Source organism: Lycorma delicatula, chromosome 5 (genome assembly GCF_047948215.1).
Source record: "Lycorma delicatula isolate Av1 chromosome 5, ASM4794821v1, whole genome shotgun sequence".
Lineage (NCBI taxonomy): Eukaryota > Metazoa > Arthropoda > Insecta > Hemiptera > Fulgoridae > Lycorma > Lycorma delicatula.
The window spans coordinates 80,031,738-80,052,568 of NC_134459.1; the positions used below are offsets into that span (position 1 = coordinate 80,031,738).

At 32.9% G+C, this 20,831-nt stretch overlaps 2 protein-coding genes and 1 pseudogene across 2 annotated transcripts in view; 1 reads left to right on the forward strand and 2 right to left on the reverse strand.

The window, feature by feature from the left end:
- mtTFB2 (mitochondrial transcription factor B2) overlaps positions 1–20,831 on the forward strand; it is a 55,566-nt gene that overhangs the window by 34,246 nt on the left and 489 nt on the right. The gene's annotated exons all lie outside the window — the stretch shown is intronic.
- Positions 3,488–4,759, reverse strand: LOC142325692 (uncharacterized; annotated as a pseudogene).
- The window catches only part of SMC3 (structural maintenance of chromosomes 3), a 92,118-nt gene continuing 80,571 nt past the window's right edge, over positions 9,285–20,831 (reverse strand). Inside the window, exons 23-26 of the mRNA XM_075366449.1 lie at positions 20,219–20,396; positions 17,434–17,613; positions 13,837–13,977; positions 9,285–9,504 (exon numbers count right to left, since the gene is read on the reverse strand). Coding sequence (XP_075222564.1) covers positions 9,433–9,504; positions 13,837–13,977; positions 17,434–17,613; positions 20,219–20,396 — 571 coding nt within the window. The 3' untranslated portion in view covers positions 9,285–9,432. The remainder of the gene's footprint in view (positions 9,505–13,836; positions 13,978–17,433; positions 17,614–20,218; positions 20,397–20,831) is intronic.

Genomic DNA, 20,831 nt, shown 5'->3' on the forward strand with positions numbered 1-20,831 from the left:
GGCAGTCAAACATCAGGTGTTCATTTGAGTGGATCTCCCCACAGATACAAAGCTCATCAGCTGCCAGGCGGAACCAAAACATATTTGTTTAAATTAACATAGTTGGTGAGCACCTGGGCATCCATTGCCCTTAAAAATGAACTTGAGGCATACCATCCCCCCCCTGTATAAACTTGTACAGAGATCTTCCCTTAGTCATGGTGTCCCATTCCAGCAGCCATGCTTCCATTGCGAGGCTCTGCAGCCTCTTCCGCAGGTGGTAGATGGGCAACTGAACAAAATTTAGATCCAGTGCATTGTGATCACCGTTCCATTCTGGTACTGGCCTGGCCCAAAATTGCATCCAAATACCTTGGCCTGCTGGCCTCTTTGCAATCTCCACATGGCTGTCTGAACTTTCACCACTAAATCGATTGAGAAAGCCTTTGCCAATATGATGGTATCCTCGTATGAGGTTGTTTTAAAAACACAAGTGCATACAATTAAGGGTCTGCACTGGGCACTTCTTAGATTTTGAACAAGTGCTGTATTCATATCCAACCTATGTGCCCAAATGGGTGCCACATAAGAGGTCATGCTTTTGAAGACACCTCGGTACACTAGACGGTCAGACAACCCACAGTTCTTCCAAGCAATCCTCCAAAGTTTGTGTATCACTAAGACGACATCCGCCTTTACTTGCCTAATGTGGTTGCTAAACAGCAACTTGTCATAAAAAAAAATCACCTAGGTACTTATGAACTCTCACTCAGCTGATTACACAGCCTTTATACTTGATGTGGGGATTTCGACTTACAATAATTTGTCTGCACGCTTGAGAAACACAAACTTTGTCTTGGGCACAGAAATCTTTAAATTTTGAATGTCCATCCAGCCCTCTGCAGTTGACAAGGCCGCTTGCGCTCGATCTTCCAGCTGTGGTTGTGAATTACCACAAACTAAAAGGAGACAGTCATTGGTGAAAGCCTAGGTCTCTGACCCCTTCTGGGAATGTCAATCCCAGAAACCCATCAAATACCAGGTTCCACAGCAGGGGACCGAGGATAGAACCCTGCGGTCTTCCTCTGGTGACAGATTTTACCACAGCTAGGTGGGCATCTTTAAACAGAGCCATACAATCAGACAGATAGTCACGTACTACGGCCTGCAGGGCTATTCCTCAGGAATATTGCAGCATTATAACTCATAGAGGACAGAACTCCAACACAAGGAAGGAAATGCTGCCTCTTTGTTTATAAAAATTGTCAAAACATATTTACAGTCAGCGCTTTCCACCTCAGCAAGAGCATTTAAGATGCAACCTTGGTGCCAACCCCTTTCGTGAAGCCATATTGGCCTCAATTTAGAAAACAGTTCAGATCAATGCTTTCCCAGAGCCATTCCACAACCAACCTTTCAAGGAACTTGCCCATTACCAGCAAGAGGCTGCTGGGCCAATAACTGCCGGCCTCACTAGGATCCTTTCCTGGTTTTGAGAGCACCCTCACCAAAGCCACTTTCCAACAAGTCAGGAAGCAGCCCTAGCTAAGGTACCCCGTGAACAGCCTGCCAAGCAGCTCTCTTATGATAGGCAGCAGATGGTATAGAATATATCCAGGTCAAGTTGGTCAATCTCTGGTGCCTTTTTCAGTGCCCTTCGAGAAACCACTTGGTTTATATCTACGGGATCCACAGCCCGTATGCCAAGGAAGGGCATAAGCCCCTGCCCTAACACCAATCTCTGCTTCACCCTCCGAAGCATCTGGAAACAGAGTATCTAGGAATGCCTGGTAAGTCGCCAGGCAAGTGTGGTCACAACCACTAAACCCACCTTGAACACTAGACAGCACATGCAATGGCTTTGTACAGTATATTATGTAAAACTAAGTCAAGCTGTAGTTAGTTGTTGAATAACATTATCTACAGTATAAACACTGTTGATTGTCACCTAAAGTAAGGGTATGAACTGAAGTAGAGTTCATTAAGGGAACTAGGACTAAATTTCATTGTTGCGAATAACATTTTTGGTGGTATGTTGTTGTTAATTTGCCTTGAATTTACTAAAAACTGGCTCAATAAAAGTAGAACTAGGCACGGGGTTAGTGCTTCTGCAAGCTTGGTTAGCTAGTTCAGAGAGCAACATTGTAAGACATTCAAGATGTCCGGATGAGGCCTACAGAGAAGGCAAAAGCAGAGTTTAAAAATCACTGATGTAAATCTCTACCAAGGCATTTAGATCGGTGGCATCCCAACAAGGCCTGGCTTTTTACTATGAGATGTTAAAAGTTAGAGGGCAAAAGACGATTCCTGTTAAAGCTCATCAGGGCTTTACCGGAACAGGGGGGAGGGGCGACCGCAGAAGCATTACTAGGCTTCCTCTATGGGGTTGGGATGTTGATTATCACTAGTGCTGCTTTTTGAGCTTGTCAATAGATAATAAAATGCAGCTGCTACCATCACTATCATCTCACTGCCTCTATCATCTTCAGAATCATCACTTCCAGATCATTTAGCAAAGACATGCGTTCTTGGTGAGCCTCATATGAAATTAAATAGCCTACCTACAAACAAAATTGAGACTATCACAACAAACATATTGAAAAAACAATCAATAACACCACTTGTTACATCATAAGATAGCAAAGCATACAGTAGCACTCGCAAAATGAAATATAAACTTTCCAACATAACCATGTTCAAATAACACACAATCGATAGTAGTCTAATTACCTCTTTTATTACTGTAGAAACTTTATAATGGTTGATTATAAAGGAAGAAGTACTTTACCTGTTGGTGATTTCAGAAAGCATAATTTACTATATAAAGTATATGTCTATATATCTGTATACGGCTTGTTCAGCACAGTATATGGTTGTGTTTGTAACCGTAAATAGCTCGCTGAGAAAATCTGCATTTGTGGATTTAACTGTAAAAAGAGCTCTGGAAGGGTTAATGTTATGTGGTTCAAAATTCAAATACTCTTTTTTCTTCTTCCTTAAATTTTAGAGTAGATATGACAGTCTCAAAAAATGAAAGTAATCTAAGTAACTTACAACTATACATTTTTTGATTTACCGTCAAGCAGGACTACGTTTTCATGTTTTCACTAACTTTTCATTACTAAAAAATATAATATATGATTTTCAATGTCCAAATTTAGTTTTAACCAATTAACATTGTATAAAAAACAAAACTGTATTGTTTTAAAAAGGCGTTTTCCTTTTTTCAACTTCTTAAGCCCCAAGCAGGGGCTACTAGGCCCCTGCTTTTGAATTCATACAAACTGAACATATTTCATATGTTGGACTATTGTACCCCTTGCATAAGGATCTGCTAATAAATTGACATTGAAAATAAGCAAAAAAAAAATGTTTTTATTATATTGAAACACAATAAACTAATTCTAGATATGAAAAATATGAGAAACAATATCTCAAAATTTGTTCTTTGTTCTTATCATTTTTGTCAATGCCAAACTTTTCATTCTAACTCATCAGCCATCTCAGCAACATTGGTGTCCTCATTTCAATAACTTGTGAGGGTTGATTTTTTCTTGATATCAGCCCATTCGTCAACAAGATCCTTTTTATCAGGCCATTTCTAGGACTTTTTGGTCTTGGTCATGCAATCTATTGTAGGACCTGACTCTTCTCCACTGGGCAGTTTTATCAAACCAGGATAGTGCTTTCCTGCATATTTGACTATGACAAAGTCACCTTCTAAATTACTTTTAAAGATTCTGGTTCTTTGCAGATCTTTTCTACACCCATTGCTACCAAAATCTTCAGATTCACTTTCATAAAAGTTGGAGCCATTAACAACTGCAGTCATGGAGGCTGTAAGAACTGGAGTGTTCAGATTCAATTTCTGGTGTTCGATTTCTACATGGATGCGCTCTTTTCAGCTTAAGCATAGATGTTGGTACTCCTTCCATGTCCATGTCATCTGCGCTCAATTTATCAAACAATTTTGAAGAGACTTTTACCAGCTGGCACATCCAATTTTTGTTTCTTACTAGACCCTTTTTTGGTCAAATCCTGCATTTTTTCTGCAATGTTTTGCAAGAAACTCTCCTATCAGATTTTTTAGAAGACTGCTTACGTCCCTTTGAGGCAGCGCTCCAGAACTTTGGTTCTGTCAAGAGTTATGATACCTGTTTTTTTGAACCCAGATATCTATTTTTCTTCTTGTCTGCATACAAATAATCAACCAGCTGTTGAGGGCAAGTTTGTCATGGCTTGTCTTTTTCTTTTCACAAAGTCAATATTTTACGCCACTCTTTTCATAGAACCATAGTAGGCAACATCCAACGGCTGGATAAGGTGATTAGAGTTTGTGGGTAGGCACACAAACTTACTGTTTTCCTCACACGCTTTTAAAACTTCTGGTTAAATTATCTCCTATCACAACCTTGACTCCAGGCAGCTTTTTCAATTGAGGAAGCAGGGTTGAGATAAAGCAATCTTCAAAGATCCCATATCAAACCAACCACTTTTGGTTCTATTATACCTACATCCCACAGGTCCACCCTCTGGCCACATAGACCACAAGTGTTCATTCAGACTTGTAGACCACATAAATTGGAAACATGTCTGCTGTTCCCTTTCCACAAAGCATTAGTGAGGTACAAGATTTTGTAGACTCCATAATGCATTCTAAATACTTTAGTCTTCTTTTACAAATAACCTTACCTGACCCTGGGTCATCTCGTAGATTTGTCTCATCACAGTTCCAGATATTTTCAACTGGCACATCATTGAGGACAGTTTTTTGCCTCATTTGTTTTAAACTTATTTATTATTGTGCTTCTAGGTATATTATAATATTGACTTGCATCTATTTGTATTCTTAATCCACTACGTCCATCAAACAAGCTTGCAAAGTCTCAGCACTGTAATCGGCATACTTTCTCAAACATGCCTTTCTTTTGTAGTTTCTCGTCATGATGGCCTCAGCAACTGGAACAAAAACAACTACAATAACATTTTACAACAGTAACATTTGAAAAAACACTTTTTAGAAGATTTGGTGGAAAAAAGGTATTTGTAAGTAGCTGGGGGCTACTTTCGTCCTGGCACAAAGTAACCCGAAAGCTAGGTTATGTTTATGAAAACTTTAAAATTTACTGTCAAAACAAAAAATTTAAGGAAAACTATTATCACACATTGGTAGCAGGTTACTAAAGGTAATATTTTGACACTTACCTTATTTTTAACTCTTTTCCAGATTGCTTCACAGGAGAAAGTTTGGAGAGTAAAAATCTTCACGTATAAACAAATGTTTGCAAAATCTCCAGTGTTCCCACTTACAAAAAATTAAATTTACCACAAACTATTAAATTACCCTCAAATAGGGTACAAACTATTTTTCAAGCCCAAAAACTCCCATTTATATTTATTGTTTATTCAATACAAAAGTTAATAACTTCTTTTTCGTGTTGGACCATAGTAACCACGGTTGACGGTAACTTGTTTTATCCCACAAAATAATAGTTTTTGTAAATAAAAATGTATAATAAAATAAGAAAAGACTTTAGGGAAAAAAGAAAATTTAATTATTAAAACTGGATAACTATTTTATTTAAACACAAAAACATAAAAAAAAACTCGCTGTACTACTATCAAAATTGTTAGTAGGTTTTAAATTTCATTGACAATCATTCAAGAAGTTCACTAATTTTTACTGGTGCAAATTTTTATAGAAATCCACATTTTCTTCTCCCCTAATGATAGGTGTTGCACCAGTAGAGTTCCATCAGTCATCATATTTTTCTTTGCTTAATTTAGGTTGGTTTTCTTTGAAAAATCAACTTGGCTTCACATTGGGGGGGGGGGATGTTAGTCTTGGAATGATCAAACTTCTGTATTTGCCATTAAATGGCTTGATTTACAAAACATTTTATTAAGTTCTTATTACGTAGATCTCATAAGAAAGCTACTTATTATAATGGGTACCATGATTCGACTTCTGGAAAATTTTGACATATCTTCACATTTCACACATCCTCGGACCCCAAAACCACTATCCATTTAAAAGTTTGTGTACATTTATATATATATATATATATTTCACTTTCTTGTAGACATGATAACTACCGTAATTTTGCACCAATCACTTTCAAATTAATACATAAAATATAACGATCCAAAATCTCGGTTGAGTTCATTAATGGGTAAAATCAGAGCATGGGGGAGCTTTTTAAAAAAAAAAATATCGCTATAACTTATTTATTAAGTAAAATATCGAATTTGTTGTAACTATTCTTTCGATAAGGGCCTAAAACTTTCTAAGTAAACTTTTTTGATATCACCAACTATTGGCCCAGGGGGTGGAAAAAATGGGGTTTTGAAGATCAATAAAATCATCTCCCTTAATAGGGACAGTATCAAATCTGTTTAAAGTTGTCATTAGTCCTCTAAACATTACCTAAAACTTTTGCCTGAAACAATTTTTGATATGACTAACCCTTACCGCAAGGGATGACCAAAATTTTGCTGGAATTGTAAGAAGATGGGGCTTATCGTATGCTAAACATGTGAAATTTTTTTCAAATGCAACATTGTCATACTGAGTAAAGTTTTTCTTAACTTTAAGGTGGAAGTCTTTTTTATCCCCTATTTTTAATACCGGTGAAATCTACCTCCACCTTCCAGCGTGCTGAAAGGGATTTTTTTTAAAACCATGTATTCTACTGTGGTAAGCCATTTGAGCTTCTCACCTTCATCAGCATGCTGTATGGAAAGGATTCTGTTTTCTGGCTTGCCCCATGAAGTCTTAAGAAATCTGTTTCCATGCTTTATTTCTATGTGCGAAGACAAATAATTGATTTGAGTTCGGATGGAATGAATACTTTTCCAGCAGTACTTAATGCTAAATGAGTAAGAGCACTATGTGCCTAGTCTCCCTCGTTCTGCTCATGGTATGGTTCAAAAAATTTTTAAAGATTTAAGTTATATTCTTAAAGGTGCTTACAGGATGAACATTGAGATAATGGCCGAATTCTTGTTCTGATCAACCGTCAGAGAACAATACATTTGCCAATCTCTGAAGATTCTCTTCAGCCTAAGCCCTCATGGCACACAAAACAAGCGCAATCTTTTATTACAGTGTCATAAACTGAAAGGTGCAATTAGTAAGCTTTCTGTGATAGAAAAGCTGATTCTTTGCAGCTATATGTAGTATAACTTGCTGTAAATCGAAAGTCGTACATAAGCAAGTTTCATCCACTAAATGTTTTTAAATATAATTTGTCATCTGTCTTACTGCCAATTTTTCAACAATGTGACTTTAATATCAACTTTCAAGCTCTCCTTTTTTTCCCATCACCACTCTGTGCACATTACAAAGTGCACACTGGTTCTTAGGATGCGGAATGCGAGGTTCATCTCATTAAACTCATTACTGTAGGTCTCTTTTTGTTTTACGTACCTTGCTATATATTCTTTCAGAAGCTGTAGGCTTTCAATTCCAAAAAATGCATCTAAATTTTTTTCCTTTCTTCTCAGTTACTTCTAAACACTTAGACCAAATTTTTCACACACTTCTCCATTCCAACGCTAACATATTCTTCACCTTTATTTCTCTATTTTTTTTTTTATTGGCTCCTTTGTTACATTTGCTGTAGGCAGCATATCAGTGTAATTGATTGGTCTAGGTGATCTTTTCTTACTTGTTTTATTGTATTTAGTTTCTGTACAATTTTCTTCTTCAATTTGGTGATCAATGGCGCAAATACCTTTATCAAGATTATCATAACAAAAATAATGATAATTTAGTGGGCAAGCAGAATATATCTTTTCCTGACAAACAAGTAATTCACAGCTGTTAAGTTGTGCTCATTTTAGGGGTTAATAGTCTTAAGGACTATGAACTCTTTTCAGTGTTGTTTTGTATCTGTAGTTTTAATGCAAGATTTTTTTGTATGTTTTTTATTGCTATAACTTCTTCAGGAGTAGATATAAAAAAATCTAATTTATGGCCATCTTCACAAGAACTTTTAGTTGCATGATCTTGGCACAAAACACAACTGCAGGTATCACAATGAGTAAACTTCCTTGCAACATTCAATATCACAAGCTGTAAAATAATCCGAATCTAAGCCACAATGATCATTATCGCTCACATCTACATCCATTAGTTCTAAGTGAAATTGCCATATTTTTTTTTGTAGAGTAGTTAAGGACATATCATCTTCACGTCTGTTAGAACTCATCATGCATGAGAGTTAATTTCTAGCAAACTGTCTACTTATAACTACTAATTTAACAATATCTTTTCACAAAGTTTAGAAGTAATTAAAAATGTTGTATTTTAAACAAAAGCTGATAAAATGCAATTTTATAACATAAACTGTAACAATAGTACTGCTGCAAAAACAACCCAAATGAACTTTGGGTAACATGTAATTTAATGAGTTTAAACAATAATCACAGCTTAAAAAAATCTGTTTTATTGCGCATAATGAGTAACAATGTTGTGCATTGTCAAGTGCATCATTATGTCCCTTGCACTGTTAAAAAAATATCATGGCTAAATATCAAGAGGCCTATTGGCGTAAGTAAAGATACATAAGTTTCTTGTAATATGGAAAATGTTAATTATAATCAAGCTCAAATATGCAATATCTACAGAATGGTAAAAGATATTCCATAAGTTACAGACAGTATGCGTATGTTTCGTTTCTCGTGTAGAACTCTTCAAGATGGATGGACAGTCTTAACTCAAAATCAGTAATTTTGCAGTTATGACACTATGTCTATTGTACGATATAGTAAGAGGTCAATTCTTCTTTTTGTGCCTTAAATCACTTATTATTATAAATAAAACATTTTAAATTGTTTTATAACATAAAATTTTCATATTGTACTTTTTTGTTCAATGTTATTTTACATTTATCAATGACTGTTTATTGATGAATAACATATTAATAGCAAATGTATGGGTCATTATTACACATACAAGTAGTGTAGGCAAGTAGCTCAGTAGCCAGTTTTTTTAAACATCACAGATACTGCTCCTGACAACTGCTAAATATCATGCCCACACAAAATAGTAATTTCTTACCTCACTTTTAGCTCTAAATTTTAATACTGAAACAGTACAATAATACTGTATCTTTAATTGACTGCATTAATACTATTTTATACAGAATAGAGTGTGGTGACACGAAGAAAATAAAAATAATTTCTTTTTGTGAACTACATATATTTGTAAACTGTTTAAAATATGTATACAGTAATACACATACATAAGAAAAATGTTTTAAAATTCTTGACTGTACAAAAACAAATTGATTAAAATGTGGTTGTTTACAAAATGCCTTAAAAAATATATTTAAATAATATAACAATGTTCTTATATTTTTAAATAACAATAAATAGTAAGTTTACATTAAACAAGTTCTATTAATAAATAAACACTTCAAAATATGTATGTCACTAAAACATTCTTTTTTAACCATGTGTAGTATCATCTTCCACGAAATCATGTGCTTCTTCTCTAGTAACACATTCCACATGACTGACCTAAAATAAAAGTAAAAAAAAATTTTAATTATATAGGGTGTGTTCATTTTATATTTAACACAATAAATTCTATGATTACACAATCCTATTTATTATGAAGTATATGAAGTAAGATGTATATGAAGTAAGTTGACGACCAAGTGTCTCAAAAACACAAAAGCTGGTTGCTTGACCAATTCAAAAAAAATGAAACTTACCCACTTATTTCCTATATGTTTTTGTGTTACGGTGCACAAAAGGTCTACGGAAAAAAATAAAATCATAAAACCAATTGAATCATAATTTCTCAAAGTAAAAGACAGGTAAATAAACTGTCTTTTATTTAACTATCTCTCTTCTTTCTATGAGAAAATTACCAATAAAGTTGAACATGAAAACACTTTTGGTAATTTTTTTCAAGAGGCAGGGACAGAGTTTGAATTATTTTTTTTTTTATATGTAGGTATATGTTAGTAGTAAAAAATAATATTAATAGTAATTAATAATATTAATTTCCATAAAAATAATATTACTGGTGATATACTTCCCCTAAAATTTTATGAATTTTTGAAAAAAATAGTTATTTTATTCAAATTTTTTTGGCCCCATTAAATAACTCTGAGGGACTGGTGATAAAATCTCAAATTTGCACAACTTACAGTGTTTTTGTAGATGTTTATGGCAAATAAAACAGTTTCTTGTGTATTGTACTAATAAAAAGTTATAACCTCTTAAAATTCATGAAAAACCTAAAAAGCGATACCATTTTGACTCACTAAATAAGTGCTCCAATGGGGTTTATAGTCTTTAGATTTTTTTTATATTTAGTCCCTAAGTTGTTAAAGTGGATGTTTTCAATATTTTTAAAATAGTTTTTTTTTTTAATTATTAATGATAGGTCGTAATTTAATATTAACTTAACCAACACCAATAACCTAATACAATTTGGATTCAAATTGTAAACTTACCTAACTGAGATTTCAATGAATAGCCTACATCTTCAAGAATTCTTTTTTTATTTTTGTAAACACTATCGAAAAAAAAATAAATTGTAGCAAAATTTTCCTTCAATGAAATACCCTGTTGCCTGTTTTTGTAGCAATGAAAGTTTATTATTTAGTGTGGTTAACCAACAGTTATGAGTTCTCTTCTGATAACTCTCAAAATTGTGTGATAACAACCTGTAGTTAGTTTTAGTGATGTCTTCTTGAGACTTTTGAAATGATGTACATGGTCCAGCTGGGTGGAAAAAATAAACTGGGTGGAAAAAATAAACTGGGTGGAAAAAGTGAAAGTGGAACAGTACTTCACACAGTATGGTCTTCATAGTCCTTGGAGTCCTTGAACTCCTGACGCAGGAACATACTTGTTTGTGGTAGCTTGTAGCAACAACCCCTTTATAGCAGTAAAAACAGCTTTTTAGTTTCGGAATTCTTAGTTATCTCATCTGATTTAATAAAAAAATCCTTGATGTGTTTCCCGCTTGTAAATACATTTCGTCAAAGTTTAATATCTGACTGTTTAATGGCCTTGTTTAATACTGACTTGAAGCACCTTCAGTAAAAATAGATGAGTTTTTTTAATGTTCTGATGTACTTCCTTGATTTGGTCTGTTAAAAGTTTTTGACTGCAATAAAATGTTGCTGTATTGTGCTTCAAGTGGTCACTAGAATACAAATATTGAACACATTCATCATACAGCTGTAGTTATCCTTGTTACAAAGATGTTTACCAAGTCCTTATAATCAACATTAAGTTTGGGACCATCAACATGAGTTTGATGTTCTGGCAGTGGGGACAGACAAAGTGTACGAGTCTCAGGTACACCAGCCAAGATAAAATATTTTGGACAGAATTTTCAGAGCTTTGATCTTCCAATTTTTTCCTCAGTGTTTTTACTTTTACAGGAGACATTTAAGTTTATCAGAACAAGGCGCTTTTGCTTATGCACTTTGACACCATCAACACATGATAACACAATCCTTTTTACCAGGATACATACCAGGATACAGTCTGCTATTAATAACTTATGTTATTTTATGACATAAGTTTTTAATTGCATCATTACTAATTCATGTTGTATGTCCTGTTTTACTGGAGTTAACACTCTTGACACATTGCTCATCATTTTATTTTTAAGATTGGGGAAGTAGGCTGATAATTTTAACCTTATCTTCTTTAGAAGCAACAACACATTTTTCTTTAGTTTTAAAATAAGATCATCAATCATATTCATGTGAAGAAGATTGAGCTGGAATTTCATTTTCATAAACTTTTGAGTCAAAACACAATTCAAGATTCTTTTTGTTTTTCAGATATCTTATTTATTTTAAATTCTAATGCTGACTGCCTTTGATCCATGCTTAATTTTCTTCAATTTTGATGGAGATGATACACCCAAAATGCTACAAGCAGCACCCAATTGTTCAATATTGTGATGTGGGGCAATGTATTGCTCTTGGTCTTCACATTCATATAGTTCTTTATTCTGCTGAGAAAAAATAATTTTGAAACAGTTAACACATAGAGACTTACAGGAACTAAATTTAAATTTGGAAAAATGTGTTCTCTAAGAGCTTTCTCTAATGTTATTTGTCTTAAGTTTTAAGACAAATAAACTTAAACTCTTAACTGTTAAGAGTTCTCAAAGGGTCATAACAGAACTGTCCATACAGGTGAATGAATTTTGACAAAAACGTTTTTTCATGACATTTACAAACACTTGTGACATCTGAATTAACACATAAAAAAATAAGAGTTGGTTTTCATTATTAAATTAAACAAATTTTAACGAGTTTTTTGGCAAACACTGGTACCATACACTGTTCAAATAAATGCCTATGGAACATTATTCTTCCATTGTTTTATATGAAATTTTTAAATTATTTTTCAAGTAAAATGATTTAAAAATTTACAAATACAATATTATTAAGCAAAACTTATCTAATTAACACTTCCAAACACAGGAAGAATTGATTTGTCACTGTCTGCAAAGTTAAATGCAACAAACAATTAATAGTGCAACAAGCATAAATGAGCATGTTGCAACATGAATTTTCCTGACAACTGGAAATGAAGTACCTGTTATAACATGAACACTGCATTTGATTGGTACAAACACGTCTATTTCAACTATAGTAATAAGTATAAAAATATTAAAAGTGCCAAGAAGATAAGAAACCCCCTTGCAGTACTTATTTAGCGAGCCAAAATGATATTGCTTTTAACAGGTTTCATGAATTTTGAGGTTATAACCTTTTATTAGTAAAATACACAAAAAACTTTTTTATTTACCATAAACATCTACAAAAACACTGTAAATGGTGCAAATTTGAGATTTTTATCACCAGTCCCATCAGAGTTATTTGAAGCCAAAAAAAATTTAATTTTTTAAAAAAGTTTTCCAAAAGTGAAATTTCACCGTTTTGCATGTTGAACTTTATTGTAATTTTCTCATAGAAAGAAGAGATATAGGTAAGTAAACCACTGGACCAATCAATCATATGATAGTACATAGTTCATGGATGGGTAAACCAGTACTACATATATTTATTTATTCTACTGAGATTTTCAGTGTAGTTGTCAGCAGCAAAAAGCAAATTTATTGGGCTATTTAATGGGTATAAGAAAGAAATGTGCTTTCACTGTATGAAACATTTTTCATAAACACTCAAGTAATTAAGGATTGCTACAATAAACACAAGTTTGCACATGCATTTTTAATCAAAAAGGTATTTACACCCATCCACACACATTTATACATTTTCTTTGATCATACAAAGATTGATGTGTTGTTTAGAGTATCTATAAATATTATTATATCCACAATAAACTTTCTTTGTTTACAGAAAGTCCAAAGTAGTGACAATTAATATAAAAAAATTACCTTGTTTCTAAATTTAACTCCATAGAATTTATTAGCGTGCTGTAACAATTCTGGCCTAAATGTAGTTGTAATGAACTGTGCTTCCTTGGACATCTCATGAATCATATCAGCAACTGCTTTCCCTACATATATTTATTTATTCTACTGAGATTTTCAGTGTAGTTGTCAGCAGCAAAAAGCAAATTTATTGGGCTATTTAATGGGTATAAGAAAGAAATGTGCTTTCACTGTATGAAACATTTTTCATAAACACTCAAGTAATTAAGGATTGCTACAATAAACACAAGTTTGCACATGCATTTTTAATCAAAAAGGTATTTACACCCATCCACACACATTTATACATTTTCTTTGATCATACAAAGATTGATGTGTTGTTTAGAGTATCTATAAATATTATTATATCCACAATAAACTTTTTGTTTACAGAAAGTCCAAAGTAGTGACAATTAATATAAAAAAATTACCTTGTTTCTAAATTTAACTCCATAGAATTTATTAGCGTGCTGTAACAATTCTGGCCTAAATGTAGTTGTAATGAACTGTGCTTCCTTGGACATCTCATGAATCATATCAGCAACTGCTTTTCTATGCTGAGCATCTAAAGCCTTAGAATAAACAAATTTAAATTAGCACAAAATTAATATATTTTCTTAATTTGGACTGGAATTAATTATTTTCTCTACAAACAGTATAAGATCATGCAGAAGGCATTTTAAGGAATTTTCTTACAAAATAAGCAGGAAAAATATAACATGTTATAATTGTACATGAAAAACATAAATTTAATTACTGGGAATTTTAATTTGTATAATTGTAGGATAAGTGCAAACGCAAGAGTCTTATTAATTCTATCCATAATAAAAAAAAATAACAAAAAACAATAGTTATAACTGAAGGGCTGACAACAATAATCTGAACCTGATTATCTGTTGGTGGGGTTGTTTTAGCTTTACCTTCAATCATCAGTAATAATGGGTGTCCAATGATGCTATATGACCCAGTTTCAAATCCAATTAAGGGCACAATTTCCCCCCCCCAAACTTGAATGCTGTTACTTTCTTTTCTTTTTCCTGTTTAGCCTCCAGGAATTACTGTTACAGATATTACTTCAGAGGATGATATGTATGAGTGTAAATTAAGTGTAGTCTTGTATAGTCTCAGTTCGACCATTCCTGAGATGTATGATTAATTGAAACCCAATCACCAAAGAACACCAGTATCCACACAATCTAGTATTCAAAAAATATAATTAACAGAAATATATTCTTGTTTACTTTTTACCAACCACTCACTGTCTTGGTAGTAGTTGACATAAATCAAACAAAAACAACACTTGTAATAAAATCTTTAATAAATAAAAATCATGCAAAAATGAACTAAAAATACTATGTTATTAAAATTTACTGAAATGGTATTCATATTAAAAATGTAAGATAAAAGTATTATTCCTCTTGCATACCTCAAGTTTGTATAACTCTTTCATACTGTTACTCTATGAAGTATGCTGCTAATCGTTAACATCAAACAGTATGCAATAATACATTAGCAATATCATCACATTAGCTGAATAAAAGTGGAATCCAGTAGTGAACATATAATAGCAAATACAGGAATAAATAAATAAACTTTTGTGTGTGTATTAAGGCCTGGCTTGAATGCTCAAACCTGACAAACACCTAAGCTGTAGATATTATTAATAATGCAATAACTCATAACAAATCCCTACAACTTTAGAAGATATCAAATCAAAACCACTATGAAGAAGGGGATAAAGCATAAGAAAATGCAGTGATTAGTGAAAAAGGGAGAAGCTGCTCAAAAAGTATCCATGAAGAAAGGACATCCTAAAAGAAAGTCTTATTAACACTGAGTGTCCATTCAACCCCATTAATGCTCAGGTTCAAGATATATTTTCCAGAACTTAGCAGCATATTCCTCATCAACAATTTTGCAATAAAAGGCTCAAAAAATATTAACAGATTTTCTTCCAGTTAGTTAAAAGCCTCTTAACTATATAGTTAAGAAGGCAGTTAACTAGATAGTTAACTGCCTCTGCTCTCAGAGGGCAGACTCTGATTTCCTTAAGGAAAACTACTTCAGAACTGTGGCATGAGCAAATACCCAAAAGAACTATAAAATCTTCAATAAGACAACATAAACACTTAACTTCTATGTACCCTATACCACAAATTAAATTCTTTAAAAAAATTACAACTTATTTATTAATTATATATTTATTATATTTATAATGTTGAAATTAATCAAAAAATTATAATTTTTTTTATAAAATAATTCAAAGTTTAAAATTCATGATTATCAATGTTCTAATAATTAAATATTGACATTAGCAATAAATTTATATTAACTTAAATCAATAGAACTCCAATCCAAATTAAGATGTATAGTTGTTACCTGAGCAACAACTAGTTATTACTAACAAAATAACTGGTTATATAGCTTTAAGTAGTATAGTATGATTAGGTTATGAGATGAGCTTCTTTATTTTGTTAATACAATTATTGCATTCCTTTCCTTTCTAAAGCTGTATATTTACAAATATACAGCTTATGGTCACAAATGTATAACATATATACATTGGTCACAAATATTTTGTGACCATCTCTGATCTTAATTTGTATGGCTTACATATTTCTTTTTATCAATATAAATTAAAATAGGTTGCACATCTCTTACATTAACTACTTGCACAGGGTTCACGATATGAAAGATGCTCTTGCCAAATATCAAACCATTGAGTCATGAAATGATGTCATTAACAGAACCCCCCCTCTATAACTGAAGCACAAGGATACCAAGGCAAAAAAAATAAAGATAGTTTGATTACAGACCTGTAATAAGGCAGTATGAAAAACTAAGTTTTTTAAAATTAAAATTATACTCCAGGGTAGATAAAACAATGACATTAATAATAGTAATGTTTTTTATTGCAGCAATCCATAAGCTAATTCTCACCATAACCATCAGCAGCTTTTAGTTTATTTAACCACTTTACACATTACCACTCATCACCTGCCACTCAAAATTTTTTTCAACTCTATGAACAGATGGAAGAGGCTTGCAACCATCCAGACTATATAGTAATCACTTTAAAATCTCACCCAAATATTTCAAGCAAACAGATCCAGAATGCAAAGGAAATTATTGTACAACTACACAATATCTTTTCTTAGTCAACAGTCATCAATTTTGGAGAATGCAGCACAACTTTGAGCTATTTTACAATAGACATGAAGTAATAGTAATTCCTTGTGAGATTGTAGACTCAACAGGATGCTGCCAACCAATCTCTAAAGATCACACCATAAATTTGCAAAGACAGATCTTATTTATATACCTTCATAACTTATTTGATGACAGGTGATCCCATGTTTCATTGCTACTACAAGCAAATCAAGAAACTGATTTAAAAGCACTGCTTTTGTAAAGAACAACAAAAATTCCAAGAGGATCTCATTTGAATTTGTTTTGGTCGTCTGGAAAAATCAATTCAAAATCTGAGATGGTGTCTCAGATGATTTTTTTTCCTTCAACACACTTCTTCATTCTTATGATGAATCATGATCAAGGTTAAAAACAATAGTTCTTTCATAAGAATTAATATGAAATATATGCATGAATTATATGCATAAGAATTAATTTTTAAACTGTTTTCAGAGCTAGTTAAACCAAATCATAAACTGTTATTTTATTACACAACAGCCCTAGACCACACTTACTTTTATTACATCTAATATTATGGTACACCTGTAATAAAAAATCAATGGTGGTCTCTAGTCCTTATGAGGTTTTATTAATATAAATAAAGTTTAGAATTCAGGAGAATTGACAATAAACATTGAAAATTAAAATAACTAATTTGCTAGATTCTGGTAAAAAATAAAAATAAAAAACTGAAGCAACAAAAAATATAAAAGGAGACCAGAAGAAAGATTTGCAGACTATTATTTTACTAGGGAGTAATTATTTTACTAGATTGAGCATATATTTGATATAATTAAATGCTGCAATAAATATAAACTACTCATTTTATTTGAACTTACTTGGTCGATTTCATCAAATAAATAGAAAGGTGCAGGATCACATTTCTGAATAGCAAATATCAATGCAAGAGCAACTAATGATTTCTGTCCACCAGACAGTTGGTTCATTTCTCTCATCTCACCGTGCCCATTAAATGATACACGAATTGATACACCAGTGAACTGATCTGAATCCATTTCCTATTAGAGAAAAAAAAAATTATTGAAATTATAATTAAGCAAAAAAAGTTAAATAAGCTTAATTTCCTCATTATAGAACCCATTTTTCTTCAGGTATAATTGATAAGCAGTGAGAATAGTTTATTCAGTTGATTAGTCACATGAGAAACAAAATAAAAATGCAAGATGATGTAAATGTGTAAAAGAAAATATATATATTATATATATAAAACATTTTAATATGAGCAAGTAGAATACCATGTCACCAAGCCATGTCAAACACCTTTGTGATATCAAAGAAGATAGCGACGAGGCGCTGGCGTAGTAGGAAAGCGTTTTGAATAGCTATTTCCAATGACAATAAATGGTCAATGGAGGATCGCCCTTGTCGGAAACCACACTGTTCTGGAGATAAAAGGTCATGTCTCTCCACGTAAAACATGAGTCTGTGGTTCACCATTCTCTCCATTACTTTGCATAAAGCACTTGTCAAGGAGATAGGGCGGTAGCTTGAGGAGGGGCTTGCTTTGACTTTATCAGGTTTAAGTACTGGTACGACAACGACTTCTGGCCAGACAGATGGGAAGACTTCTGCAGAGAATAAACCATTATAAATGTTTAATAGATATTATAATGCAGAATCAGGAAGGTATAACAGCATACCAAGACAAATGCTGTTGGGTCCAGGGGACCTGTCACATTAGTTTTTAAGTATGTGTAACAACTTATTGAATGCGAATGGAGCTTTAAACTGAATTATCAACATTCAATGATAATACTTCCATCTGTATCTTGTACCTCTCAAATTCATTACTATAAGATGAAGTGAGAGACACCGAGCAGAAACAATTTGCTAAGGTAGTTGCCATTACAAAAGATGATGAAAGTAGTTCTCCTTCATGAATAAGCCCGAGAATAGATTGTTTTGGTGATCCGCAAATTACACAGATCTTTTACCACACAGTAGACATGGGAGTAGAGTGTGAGATGGTGTCCACGTTATTTCCTCCATAACTTCCTCCTAGCATCCAAGAATACCTGATGACATACCACTCTAGCTGTACGGTACAAGTCTAGATGTTCATTTGAAGGTCTGCAATTAAATTTACGCAGTGCCTGCCATCGTTTGCTAATAGTGTTTTGGCAATCATCAGTCCACCAAGGAATGTAAGGACGTCTAGGGTTTCCCAATGTCTGGGGGATAAATCTATTAGCAATATCAAGTATCGTGGACATAAAAGAGGAAAACTGATCAAGGATGCCCGCTACCTCATACTGTGATGGGATGGGAAGGCTTTACGGTATCCATTCCAATCCACCTTATTAACAATTCATCCCTGTGGCTTTTTTTCTCCTTGCAGGTGACACCAAAAGCAATAATTGGTCTGTGATCACTGCCGTGAAAGTCATCGCAAAAAGACCAATTTAGACAAAGAAGTAAATTCGGTAAGCATATAGAGAGGTTGATGTTAGATAGTGTACCTGTTGATAAGGACATGAATGTGTGTGACCCATCCACTCAGTTGACAAAGGTCAACTATTATCATTACTATAAGATGAAGTGAGAGACACCGAGCAGAAACAATTTGCTAAGGTAGTTGCCATTACAAAAGATGATGAAAGTAGTTCTCCTTCATGAATAAGCCCGAGAATAGATTGTTTTCGTGATCCGCAAATTACACAGATCTTTTACCACACAGTAGACATGGGAGTAGAGTGTGAGATGGTGTCCACGTTGTTTCCTCCATAACTTCCTCCTAGCATCCAAGAATACCTGATGATACAATATGTCTTGTCTCACTCTATAATATTTCCTCGAGAGAAGCAGAAAAATGAGCCCCAGGAAATCCTCAGCACTATCCCAAGATATCTATGTCTTTTTACTTGTTAAATTTTTCCTTCTGCTGTTACAACATCCATATCTTCCCTCTCAATCGCCTTCATAACTTTTGTTTTCCTCACATTTATTTGCATCCCATATTTCTTCATCCCTATTTCCAATGCTTTTATCATTCCTTGTAATATCTGAGTGTCTTTAACTACAGTCAGCAAATGTGACATAATTTATATTTATGCCACCTGTGCTTCCTCCTTTTTGGCCATTCAATATTTCTTAAAGGGTAAACAGTGTTTGTAATAAACAGCAGCCTTGCCTCACTCTTCTGCCTAATCCTGTATTTTCACAGCTGTGTTTTGCTTCATATGCAATTCTCTGATCAGTCTCCTATCCTTCCAATCAACTCTCTTTCTTTCACAATCTCTAATAACTTTTCTCACTGTACTGTCTTTTTCATATCTACAAAACACAAGCTCAAAATCCTCTTTCTCTTTCTATATGTATATACATATATATAAACATGGCTGGGTGCAGTAGAGATTTCAAAATTCTTTGGAAATTCACTAAATCTACTAAAAACAAAGATATTTACTTCATGACGATTCACTTAGTGAGAGAATAATTTCAGACAAGACATAATTAGGTTATGTCTGATGAAACTGATTCCTATGTGTAATATTCAGAGCCCATTAATGCAAGTTTTATGCACATAATCATTTAAAAAAAAGAAAATTTATCATAACACTTAACAAATAAAACTCAAATTATTTATCATAAATATAAACTGACAGGATGAGGTCCTTGTTCTTCTCCATCAGATGTTTTCATAACAAGTTGTGCGTGTCCAGCTGGAACAAGTTTTGAGAAAACTTCACTGAAGTACATAGAAACTTGTTTAAATGTAAATTGTATTGCCTCAAATTTCCTTTGTTCAAGCACACTCATTAACTCCTTGATTTTTTCATCTCTGTATAAAAAAAAAACAGCAATCAATATAAACTAAGTTTATAACTAATTTATATATAATAATGTAATTTTTCAGTTTTCATCCTACTATAAATACATAAAAATGTTTATACATTAATTTGATACTGTGATGTACTGACAACATTAACAATATGATAAAATTTCATATTGTTGCTAATTTAAAACTTATAATGCTTTAGCACTTAAAAACAATTTGCACTTCCTCTTACATACAAAGAAAGAGCTCTGCTAAACGGTTACTGAAATAATTTTTTTTTTAAATTTAGATCATGTAAGTTACACTGCCTTTTCTAAATTAATTTAGTTCCTTAAAAATGCATGATTCACTTATAATTCACTTGTATTTTTAAAAAGTACATTTTTTATCTCTCACCACAATTGTATTTGTTTAAGAGTGAGAAATAAATATTTCCTG